Here is an 11892-nt window from a genome sequence, read left to right on the forward strand (position 1 = left end):
TCCAGTAAACATTTTTGAATGCAGATTGCAGCAGCTCCACGGGATGGCGCTATGTCTCAATGATGTGCGCATGCGCGGCAGATCTGTTAACCTATCAGAAGCTCTTCAGAAATTTAAAGTGAAGGCGGTTGTGGTGGTCTGTGTTCGGTAAGAGAGCTGCTCCTGAAAAAAAAACGAATAACAAATCATGGACCTTACAAACGACGAGATCACGAAGATGTATTTTTATGAGAACAGACTTTTGACCTTCGTCGGTTGGCCGTTTGAAGAAGAATGTGCGTGTACTCCTGAGAACGTGAGTAAAACCAGGAAGCTCTAGATAACTAGACTAGGCCTCGAACACGCAGCTTTTACACTGTTATTTGTTTACAGTGTCCCTTCTTGGTGAATGTTGTACTTGTCGTTTATTAAAGTGTGTTTTCTCGTAGATGGCCAAGGCTGGGTTCATTCACACTCCTTCTGGAAACAGTCCTGATATCGCTCAGTGTTTTTTCTGTCTCAAAGAGCTAGAGGGATGGGAGCCTGAAGACGACCCAGAGTGAGTCTCTGAAAGTGTTTCAATGTCTGTGATTAAGCTATGGAGTGTTTTTAATGTTTTGAATGAGGCTTGTTTTCATGTCGTTAACTGTGTAATTTAAAGGTGTTATTAAGCTGCTGTGAAAATCAGTATTTTTTTGAGAAATTAATAATTTTATAGAGAAACTAAAGGTTTCTATGTTCTTTGCAGTGGTGGTGATATAAACCAAGGGTTGCAATGTCAACATAAGAATAAATTGTATATGTATTTCTGTTAAACACTTTGAATATATTATTCCACTGAGTACTTTTATTTTTCTAAACTTGTTAAAAAAATAACTGGCTTAAAGCAACATCCCAGGCAGTGCTTTTGTAGCTATTTAATTCAATTACTTTCTGTGGTGAAGCTTCAGATATCCAGTTACAATCACCACCACTGTAAACAACTTTGATTTGGTAAGTTTCTTTAGCATGTTGTAATTAACATCACCCCTCTGTGAATTTAATTCCACTGTAATCATTTTAATATACAGAAATTTAGAACAGTCTTTTTATTCCCTTGCAGGTTTATTGCTAACTTAATTGTTTTTGATGTTTCTTGCTTTTCTTTCATACAGAAAGGAGCACAAAACACATTCCAACTGCAATTTTATCACACTGAAAAAGCCAGTGGAGGATCTGAGTGTGGAGGAGTTTCTAAGACTTGAGAAAGAGCGAAAGAAATTTCTGATTGTGAGTAAACCCACCACCCATCGACCTGCTCTGGTTTTAGGGCGTATTCTTTGTCCTGGCTCCCATTTTCCCATTGTCCTGGCTCCCATTGTTCCCCAGAGTTACTCTAGAAGACGTTATCATTTCTTTCTTACATTCAGTGGCTTCGTATTTTATTTCTTACAGTTTTTGGTCTATTACATATGACAAGACCTCCAGGAATAAGCAAGAAACCTCAGCTTGTATAGCTTATTAAATTGAGTGCATAAGGTCAAGTGTCTGCAATCCAGTAAATGCCAGACTATCTCTGAAGAAGAACAGTGGTGAGACCATTAAGATCATCAAAATAAACGCACTGAGCTTATTTTAACTGTGGGGAATGATGAATTGATATTAAAAAGGCATGATTCGGGTTAGGTGAACAGGCCTATAATTAATATACATTCTCTTTATTTCATTTTGTTGGAAGCAATAATCGTACTTTTGTTTAGTAAAATGCAGCATGTTTAAAATGTGTACAGAATAGTTTAATGTATTTGTGCAGCATCCAATTTCATCGTCCGTAATGGAGCTATACTGTAGAAACATTGTTTTGCTGTAAAATTAACATGTAAATAGTGTGACAAATGAGAGAATGGAGACTGAGATATAGCAATACTGCATCCTATATTCAGCCCTTAAAAGGAGGCATTGCCAAAAGGAGCAAAGAAACGTGCAGCTATCAGGGTACCCCCCCCCCCCACACACACACACACACACACGCACGCACGCACACACACAAATACACAAAATAATCACCCTAATGCAATCCAAAATCATAAAGTCTTAAAGACAGAAAAATAAAAACTCTGAAAAATCACAGAAAATATGGAGCAGCAAGGCATGCTGGGAGCTCCCTAATGAGTCTCACCTCCTCTCAGTACTTGGACCGCCTCTAATGGTTTGTCTATTTAACAGTGAAATAATGTATTTATTTTTACAGTAAAGAAATGTAAAAATGAGACTTGGCTGATAAAAGTATTTACGGTACTTCACTGTTACAGAAACTGTTTTCAACATTATCAGAGTTTCTAGTCATTTCCTGTCAAGGATTTACAGTTTTTCACCGTAAAATTTACATAAACTTTTTACAGTGTATGATGTGCGACATGAGGACTGAGTGACTTGTTTTTGTTTTAGAAAAAGAACTGCAAACAAGCCATTGACAAATTTGAAGAGGCTGTGAAGCTAAAGCGAGGACAGATCATTCAGACTGCGATGGGTGAAGAGTGAAAGTGGACAACCCCACCCCACTTTTTCCTCCCTTGTTAAACGCATATGTTTATACTAAGTCTGCTAACTTAAGCCCAGATTTGAATGTCCTACAGCTGTTATATTGGCCAAGCTTGAATTTGGGCTTAGGTTATCTACCTGCTTTGGGTAATAGGCACCAATTGTTTGTCTCCATTGTACAGATGTTTGTGTTTTAAATCTTTTACAAAGTTTCTCTAAATAAATGATCGGGGCTGAACAGAGAGCTCTGGTGGACATGTACAGTGTGTGTTGTCTGAGTTCTGTGGTGGATGCTGTGCGTAATGGCGTGTTCTCTCCTGCGGGAGGATCGTTCGCCAATGTGATATCGTGAATGTTTTAACCGGCGCCGTGGGACGCTTTCTTCAGTGGCTGTGGAGGTGCGGGAGGAGCGCACTCCGTTGTTGCCTCTGTTCGGCGCACGGTAGAAGTTTGCCGCTGTGTATAATTCTCTGTGTGTTACAAAATAACTGCTGGAGATGAAGGTTTGCTTTGGGTCTGTGGTGGTCACCGCTGGATTAACAGGAATCCTGTGCTTCTGCTTCCTCGCGCTCGCCATAGGAACCGAATATTGGTACATTATAGACGACACGCGCTTAAACCACACAGAACCTGAGCACGTGCATTCAGGATTTTGGGGAGTGAGTGAAGGTATAGTTTGTTTTTCTTCATTTTTATCTGCCAGCGTTTGTTTAATACCAGTCTTCTAATAGAGGGCTTATTTAATTCCCTATTAAAAACATTAATCGTTCACTGTAAGACTTTTAGTTCCGCTTGTACTGGCTGCATACATTTGGATAAAAAAACACTAGAGAAATATTCGGCCGAATTGTTTGTCTAAATATATATATATATCTTTTAAAAGCTCCCCCTTGTATCCCTGTTTGGTTTAGGAATCCCACCTGGTGAATATTTTGCATCTTTCTCCCCTTCATTCCCCACTTTAATCTTTGTATTTTTCAAGAAATTGTGATCTGCATTAAACTCTTCATTTTAACAAAAATTATTTTACCCGGTGACACTAGACTGCTCTAATGTTCCGTCATATGAATGCTGAAAGACGCTGTAACACTGAGTTAATGAAGAATACTTGCCTCACTCCATTTTATGAATGATAACTTCACTGTGGTTTTTTATTCTAGATGTAGAGCCTTTCTCAGAAGCTCCACCTAGCTTTTCAGAATCAGCAAAGCACATGCAAAGTAAGTGTATGACCACAATATTATATACCACAACAGTGATGGCTTTTCTGACAGTGTATGGGCTTGAAACCCTATGATGGGTCCCTGCCTTGCACCCAAAGATTCAGGACAGGCTCCAGACCCACAAGACACTGAACAGGATTAAACAGCTGCAGAAAATATATTATTTTGAAGGTTGCTGTTGTTATTTTTTAATGATTATTTGTGTATTTAGTTTTAATGATTAAGCGATCACTAATTTATTTAGTTTTTGTTTAACAATCCCCCTAGTGCCTTTCATTTGTAAAGCACTGTACTGAAATCGTTGGGCAGAGGTTTTCCTACCCTCCTCAAAGTTGCATAGTAAAGTTTCTGCAGTCCCGCTGAGCCCAGAGTAGCAATGACGAGGCACTATTCTCCCTATTATAGGTCAGTGAAATATCAGAAAGTTATAATCTGTAATTTTAAGGTAAAATTATTACTTGATTTTCATTTTAAATGTAACTAAAACGAGAAAAAAAAACAAATGGGGTTGTAGTCCCTGAATGAACAAATTTTTGCTCTGGTGCATGGGTTACCCATGTGGAAGTGGCCATGATTTAAGTTAGTTTAGTACATAATCTCTGGTACATTCAGACCACTAGTTACCATGATAACAGTTATTTTGTAATATGACATTGAATCTGGAGAAAATGACCAATGTGCTCCTCTATAGTACACTTACCAACTACTGGATTCACTATGGACAAGAATCAGACCAGAATTTACCTGGATTTGATGTAGTGCAGAATTGTAAAACCTTGAACGTGTGTTTAATCAATAGGAATAGAAATGACCAGAGAAAAATGGGTTTAAGAAAGTATGGAGAGAAACAGATGGACCCCAGTCTGTAAATGTAGCACTACAAAGTGCTTCTGTAACCAGTGGAACTGATCAAATTAACAACGAGTGTAGATACAGCGTAGGATTTCCAATCCAGTGATCGTTATGTGTATGTAATAGCACAAACAAATGTAATAATGAACATTGTTTTTATATATTAGCACGTCCTGAAAGTAATGATTTGTAATTCACCTCTCCCTTCACACAGACATGCATAATGTTATTGCCATTCTGCTGCCTCTGAGTTTGGTGCTGGTGGTGTTTGGAGGTATCTGTGGTTTGGTCAGTTCTCTGGCCAGAAGTAGGGCTCTGTTGAACAGTGCTGGATCCTTCTTTCTACTTTGCAGTAAGTTCCAGTCACCAAAATAAATGTATTATTATTATTTAACCGCTAAATATATAATGCAAATGTGTTTTGAGTCTCGAAGCACTACATTTCTGAAGTAGAACTCTAATAATAGATTTTTATATTGTTTAATTGAAGCACATTTCCTGTATGACTTTAGGAGAATATTGATTTTGTTTTCCAACACTAAGCAAGGCTGAGAGGAAGTTGTCAGTTCTAAAATGTAAGAATAATTGGTTTGTTATTGTGTGTTTTGGGACTGAAGTTATTACACCGCATTACCATTTAATACTTAAGGGGAAAATGAAAGTCCTTATTAAATATTTGCTCATTGAACATGTTAGCAGTATGAGAGAGAGAGAGAGAGAGAGAGAGAGAGAGAGAGAGAGAATAATAGAAAAAATCAGAAACTGGGATGCAGAGAAAGAGAGCAAAGATAAACATGAGAGATATCAGAAGAGAGAGCATGAACCTTTTGGTTATTTCAGTAATGTCAATTTTAATTTCCATAAAGTCAGAAAGAATTTTTAGCATGTCTGCTAAATTCAGTGTTGGCAGAAAAACGCATGTAATCGCAAAAATAAAGCACTCTCGTTTAAAGCAATCCATTTATTTAAAGATTGGTTGGAGTGGAGCCTAACATAAGTAAACATTTCATATTGTTTTATAATACAAACTCCATTTTGAGAAATGTTTCAGTTTCACATTAAATTTGTAGTTCACATTTATATATTATATCTTACGTTATAAATTTAAATTATTAATATGGACATATTACTGCTTAGATTCAGATGAGACATTGAGCCAGCTAGTTTTTGTTTTATTTATTTATTTATTTTTAGTTTTGATTGCAAAATGCCAACCTATTGTGTGGTCGTAAGCACCCCTGACTGAAGTGCACATGCTTAATTTTGAGGGCCTCTGTTTTTTTATGAAATGTTAAGCTGAAATCGATCAACACATGTGCACAGAAAAGAGGATCAAATGCTTCACCACAGGAATGAGAAATATATTATGCTCATGCTCAGCAAGGGCTTCAGTTGAAAGGTCCTCTATATTTAAGTTTGAGGGTCTGATTGTTTGTGCACGTTAAGAATATTGTGATACCTTCAACAGCTGTGGCCAAAAAATGTGTGGATGCCTGCTCAGCCTACATTTTCTTCTCAAAATAAGGGGATTTATAGGCAGTCTGTCTCAAATTGCTGCAGTAACAATTTCTAGAAAGGGTTCACCTCAGATATATTAGGGCATTACTGTGAGGATATGATTGTGTTCAGCTAGGAGAGCTTTAGTTAAATTTGGTACTGATTCAAAGCTTGGATCAAAAATGCCATTCTAACCTTCCCAATGGTACTGGATTGAGCTCCATCAGGCCAAAGAATTAGTTCCAATGCTAGCCCATACATAGCACTGGGCATGGTGACCTTAGGATTATGAGACAGGTCAAGATGACCCCATTTAATTTTAGTATATCATTTCTTTCATGATTATATATGGTTTGTCTGTACAGGTGAATATCTGGGCCTATAGTGGGTGCCCCCAGAGAAGCCATATTCACAAATTAAAAGATGTGTTCAAAATATTGTACATAGAGTGTAGTTGTAAGTCAGGAGATATCTGCATAGCTAAATAAACTGGTCCACTCCCAACTCAGTCTATTTCTCCTGTATCCTTGCTATTTTGCTAATTAGAACTTGCATTAATTTCACTCTTTATTGCCTCTTAAGTTTATGGCTCATGTGAAAATCTAGTCTCATTTTGTCAGAGTTTAAATAGATATGGGTTCCGCTGCTCCAGAGACAGGCACTAATGGTGATTTGGTTATAATGCCTGCTGTCTGAGAGTCAAAGTATCTTTTGGGTGCTGTGCTGATTTGCCTCTATGAGCTGTGCCCATATCTGTGATGTGTTCTGTTGATTCAATAGGTGAGAAAATGTACAGGCCTTGTTTGTAGCTCTCTGGTGAGCTTTCAGGCCATTTGTTATAATGAGAAAAGTGTTCAGGCAGCTTGGTGAGTCAGCGTTTTGGTTTTGTGATGGAGCTTACCAGTAGGTTCTGGTAGTTCATCATCATCTGAGTGCTATTACAAAGCATGTTATGATTACAATTGGCACATTGGCATCTCTCTGACTGGATTTATATCTGCTTTTGGCAAATGCTTTGCATTGTTTGAGTCAACTTAAGAACATAATTAGGTGGACTTAAAAGAGAGTAAGATTTATGTCTGTAGTCATGTGGTCCAGTAGGGCTGTAAAAGGTGAGTTATAGCCCTCTAAATCAGATGCTGTGTATGCAGGGTGCCAGCAGTATTAATCCTCTGAGTCAGAAGTGTCCTTCAAATATCTTGTGTACACTGATATCTAAATATTTGGACACCCTTAATAATTTGAGAGTTAAGCTTTTGTAAGGTGCCTTTATTGTGGACACCATTGTCAGATTGTGTAATCTAAATAGTAAAGCATTAAACAATACGAAATGCTCTGGAGCGGCTGCACATGCACAGGTGTGTGATCACAATGCCCAATGCCAAGTGTGGGGTAGAGGGGTATAAAGCCCCAAACACTGGACAGTGATGCAGTGGAACTGTGTTTCCTGGTGATTAACTAGGCTCAATCCAGTACCTAGATTTATGACCATATATCTACATGTTCCTTCCCAGCAGCGGAACCAAAAGTATGAATTTGTGCAAAGTAATGCGCACAAACCCCTTGGCTGACTCACACAATTGTAGATATGTGGTAAGTGGCTACTGTAATGAGATATTCAAAGGAAAATCACTGAAACTGGTTTCCAAAACCAGTTAAATGTCTTTTAAATAATGTAGCAAAAATATGACAGTGCAGAGAACATGTATCAATTGTGTGATATCTAATAATCCATCAGATACGCTGAACTATCACTAAATGAAGTTCTAAATTTGCTTCACGTTTATAAAAAATAAAAAAATAAAAAAATAGAAGTGCTATTGTGAAAATACAGTTCAGTGCTGTAGTTTAGAAAGGATTTGTAACTGTCAAGAAGTCCATACTGTGAAAAGGAAATAGAATCATAGGACAGGAAGTGAAGAATTTTTTTTAAACTGAAAGCAAGTCTAAACTGAATGGAAAGGATTAAATCAATAAAATCACGTGGACTTATTTTTTTTTTTTTTTTTACAGAGTACTGCATGCACTTTATGTATTGCTGAATTGAATATGTTTACATGTCCATTCTTAGGTCTTCTCACACTCTCGGGTGTAAGTCTGTACATCAGCTATTCCCAGCAGGCTCTGGAGGAGACAGAGAGGCGGATGGGGCCAGAGCAGATGGCTCTGGTTCACACGTCGTTTGGCTGGTCAATGGGCATGGCCTGGCTCTCATTCATCCTGGAAGTGATAACTGGTCTTCTCCTGCTGCTCGCGGCCAGCATGGCCCAGTTAAGCCAGTATCAGGAGACTGTGGCCCCCATATAATACTTGTTTGTCTCCTGGTAATTCCTGGTGCTGTTAACCAGCGTACAGAGCAGAAGTATAGTTTTGGCATAATTCAGTCCCAGTATTTTTCTTACCATAGAGGGAGTTTCTAAATTCTGCACCATTACTTACTGTGCCACAGTGTTTTATAAAAGATCCATTCTATATTCTGTGATGTCAGCAAATTATTCTTTATTGTAGAAGGAACAAAAATGTCTGTATAGAACTTCCTTATCAGCATACATTTTTTTTCACACATTGTTTGGGTTTTTTAAGGATAAATATCACAAGTACTTGTGTTTTAAAACTTTTAATGGTGGTAGTAGTGAAATCCTGTTTGCTAAATAAACCCCATTACCTGTGGTTAACAACTGGAGACAATACAATAAACCAGGAAACAAATTATTTTCTTCACTTCCACAGAGACTGATGTAATTTCCAAGTCATTATTACTTCCCTGGCCTATGTGGTCATCTCACATGTGTTTGAAATATCATGTTAGGAGTGAATGTCATTCTTATTTTCAGTAAAAGCTTTAATTAATTTACCAAGGTAACTCCTTGAACTGATTTACTGCACACAGACAAAGACCTGCATCAGCAAGTCAGCCATTTCACACTCACTGAAGTTTATGTATTCCACCACAGTGGTACGCGATTCAGTGTGTAACGGCTGTGTTCATTTATTGTTGCCTGACACAAGGAGCTACATCCTTGGTCATTATCAATGTTTCTCTGTGGTATGGTTATACAAATTATAACCATTATAATCACAATTACATTTTGTAATTACATATCCCAAAGCATCCGAATGGCTTTAATGGTATAAATGAATATGCTTCCAATTTGTTTAACTTCACACACAGCTGTAATTATCTATTTTTAGAACAAGATAGTATCAAGAAACCGTTGGTAACCATGGACAACTCATTATCAGACCATCCACATTAACACAGATCTTTAAGTCTGTATGCACAGGAGACAAATTAGGTGTAAGAAAAATCAATACGGTTTATGAAGAATTTATACATAATATCCAAGTGGCTCATTTATTGTAAACACCTTGTAGTAATGTGGCTAGCCCAGAAGGAGTTATGGGATGTGTCTAGCATGTGGCCCTGGGCTCCTCTTGTGATGCAGCACACCAAATACAATCTCATCCTGGTACTCATGACAATCCATCTCTGTAATGAGTGTGTTGCACACTTATGGGACATTATTACATAAACCCTGGTGGCAAAGTCAGTTAATTCAAAATGTGAAACACCTACTAAATTGTATCACAGGTCTCCTAATCGTTTATACCTTGAGATTTTGATTAATTATAGTTTATATCTGTTTGATTTCAAATTGACATAAAATGTGTAACTGGGCTCAAGTCTCTATCAAGAAATATTAATCCATCCTCTGGTTTTGAATTCATGTACACTGTCCAAATGTTTGTAGAAACACCGATAATTACCATATTTCATGATGTACATTGTGCATTGTGTGTACATTGTGGACACAGACAACACACTGCTACAGTAATCCCCAAAGAGGTATAAAAGCTGTTAATGCAGCAAAAGGGCAAAAACTTCAAATTATTACACTTTGTGTTGGTGTCACAGTAGTAGGTTTTTAAAAAAAATTTGGCCAAGTAACATACCTTTACGTAATTGAGTTACGGGTCTCAAATTGTCTCAGAATAAATAAGGAAATCATATTAGCCCTGTGTCTGATGTTGATCTTCTGCACATAATGTTGGATAAAAGCCATTCTTCTTATTTGATTGTATTGTTTAAATGTGATGCTTCTATTGAATTGTCTGTTCCAAGTGATCAAGTGTTATTAAAAATATATTAAATTAAGAATATGGGATACAAAGACTTTGATATTCATTATGATATTGTATTTTTGCTATTGCCCACCTCTAATGGGAATATAGTGTAAAAATATTAGATATGCATGTCTTCCAGAAAGCTGGACAATGATGTATGTGTTAGCCAAGTAGACATCACTGTTTTGATTTTTAACAATCATGGGCACCTTTCCCAGAGCAAAGTCAAATATTTCCTGTATTATTCTGCACAGGTGCAGACCCATTAGATGAGTTGCTAAATCAGAATGATAGTTGGTGTTATTTAATGTGCCCTGTGTCACGTTCGTGTCTTGATTTTAGAGCTAGTAAGTTAGCATGCAACCTTGCAAAATGAAACTTACTAAATCCAAAACAAATTTAAAATATTTTTGAAATATTATTCTTCAAGTGTTATTAATATTTACATTTAAAATAATATATTTAAAAGACACCAGAACTTGTAACACAAAGGTAGCAGATATGGAGCCAGTAAACAGATCCCTACATCATTAAGCCCCCACACCAAGTGGTTCTGTGGCCCCAAGTAAGTTAGTAAGTAAGTAAGCTAAACTGGGTTTAGCCCAGTTTATAAACGTTAAATGCTGAACCATATCCGTGTGGAAAAGCCAATATAATGGTCACGCTCTGTGCTCACATCAGTTCAAACCTGCAGTGGATAAGAGGACATGCTGACAGGTAATTGAAGGCTGGATTAATGTTACTGTCATAAAAGCACACACACACAGTAAATTAATTAACAATGTTTATTTAATAAAATTACAAAACATTGTAAAAAAATTACATAAAATAATAGTGTTAAGAATATTTGATCAGGTAAAGTGCTGATTTCAAGGTGCCCAATCTGCATTCCCTCCAAAAGAGAACAAATGGCACTTTAAAGGAGCAATCTGTAATACTGACACTTAGTGTTTTAAAATCGGAACTATAATACTGTTTCAAAACATTGGAGAGAGCCGTCTGTCTCCTCCCCAGATGTGAAGCTCGACCAGGTTGCCAGTTTGAGGAAAACTGAACAAACAAGCCAGAGACGAGTTTAAGAACTTGGCCTGTAATAACTAAGAAGAATGTGCCATAATCAACATATTTACGCAGAAAGGTGTTCATTTCATTGTAACATCTTTCTATGCAAAAAAGTTAACGTGGCCACCATTTCCCTGCATTTACAAGCCTTTACTGTTCAAATCCACCTGAAATATTTTGCCTAGACAACGCTGGTGTTACTTATTGATTTTCCCTTCCACCAAAAATGTTGTTTAGGAGGCAGATCTCATCCACAATTTCAGTAGTCAAACATTTAGTTTCACCTTACCTGTCCGTTTACGGGTCTTTGGCATATTCGCCAGGTTCTTGAATTCTCTGTTCCACTTTAACAGCTAAAGCTAGCGCTATAGCTTTTGCAACTTTTTGAAACAACTGTTATTGCACTTTATCCAGTTAAAATTGTTCACAATTTTCATATTGAAGTATTAGTTCCACCTTAAATGGGTCTGTTTTAGAGCCTTTTTTGCTTTGTTCTCTAGCTTCCTATTGAATATTTATTTCCACATTAAAACACACACACACACACACACACACACAACAGAAAAGCACACATGAATCTGCCTCAATTTCTTTAAAACAAACAATGGTATTTACACTTTTCAATCATGTTGTT

The 11892-nt window shown here is 37.1% G+C and overlaps 2 protein-coding genes across 2 annotated transcripts; both read left to right on the top strand.

Annotated features, from left to right (window-relative positions):
• Positions 1-94: 94 nt before the first annotated feature.
• birc5a (baculoviral IAP repeat containing 5a) lies at positions 95-2753 on the top strand. The gene is made up of 4 exons (XM_066666473.1): positions 95-295; positions 429-538; positions 1134-1248; positions 2407-2753. Exons 1-4 carry the CDS (start codon positions 188-190, stop codon positions 2497-2499), a joined length of 426 nt encoding a protein of 141 aa, XP_066522570.1. The 5' UTR covers positions 95-187; the 3' UTR covers positions 2500-2753.
• A 243-nt stretch (positions 2754-2996) lies between these two features.
• On the top strand, positions 2997-8639 carry tmem235b (transmembrane protein 235b). The gene is made up of 4 exons (XM_066666700.1): positions 2997-3168; positions 3660-3719; positions 4789-4926; positions 8143-8639. Exons 1-4 carry the CDS (start codon positions 2997-2999, stop codon positions 8376-8378), a joined length of 606 nt encoding a protein of 201 aa, XP_066522797.1. The 3' UTR covers positions 8379-8639.
• The last annotated feature ends 3253 nt before the right edge of the window (positions 8640-11892 follow it).

This window comes from Hoplias malabaricus, chromosome 3 (genome assembly GCF_029633855.1).
Source record: "Hoplias malabaricus isolate fHopMal1 chromosome 3, fHopMal1.hap1, whole genome shotgun sequence".
Taxonomy (NCBI): Eukaryota; Metazoa; Chordata; class Actinopteri; order Characiformes; family Erythrinidae; genus Hoplias; species Hoplias malabaricus.

Bases quoted from the DNA above. Each gene is read 5' to 3' on its own strand.
- tmem235b (XM_066666700.1), top strand. From the start codon at position 2,997: ATGAAGGTTTGCTTTGGGTCTGTGGTGGTCACCGCTGGATTAACAGGA. The intron at 3,169-3,659 runs GTATAGTTTGTT...TTTTTATTCTAG, and splicing joins ATTTTGGGGAGTGAGTGAAG to ATGTAGAGCCTTTCTCAGAA. The intron at 4,927-8,142 runs GTAAGTTCCAGT...GTCCATTCTTAG, and splicing joins ATCCTTCTTTCTACTTTGCA to GTCTTCTCACACTCTCGGGT.
- birc5a (XM_066666473.1), top strand. From the start codon at position 188: ATGGACCTTACAAACGACGAGATCACGAAGATGTATTTTTATGAGAAC. The intron at 296-428 runs GTGAGTAAAACC...GTTTTCTCGTAG, and splicing joins GTGCGTGTACTCCTGAGAAC to ATGGCCAAGGCTGGGTTCAT. The intron at 1,249-2,406 runs GTGAGTAAACCC...TTTTTGTTTTAG, and splicing joins AGCGAAAGAAATTTCTGATT to AAAAAGAACTGCAAACAAGC.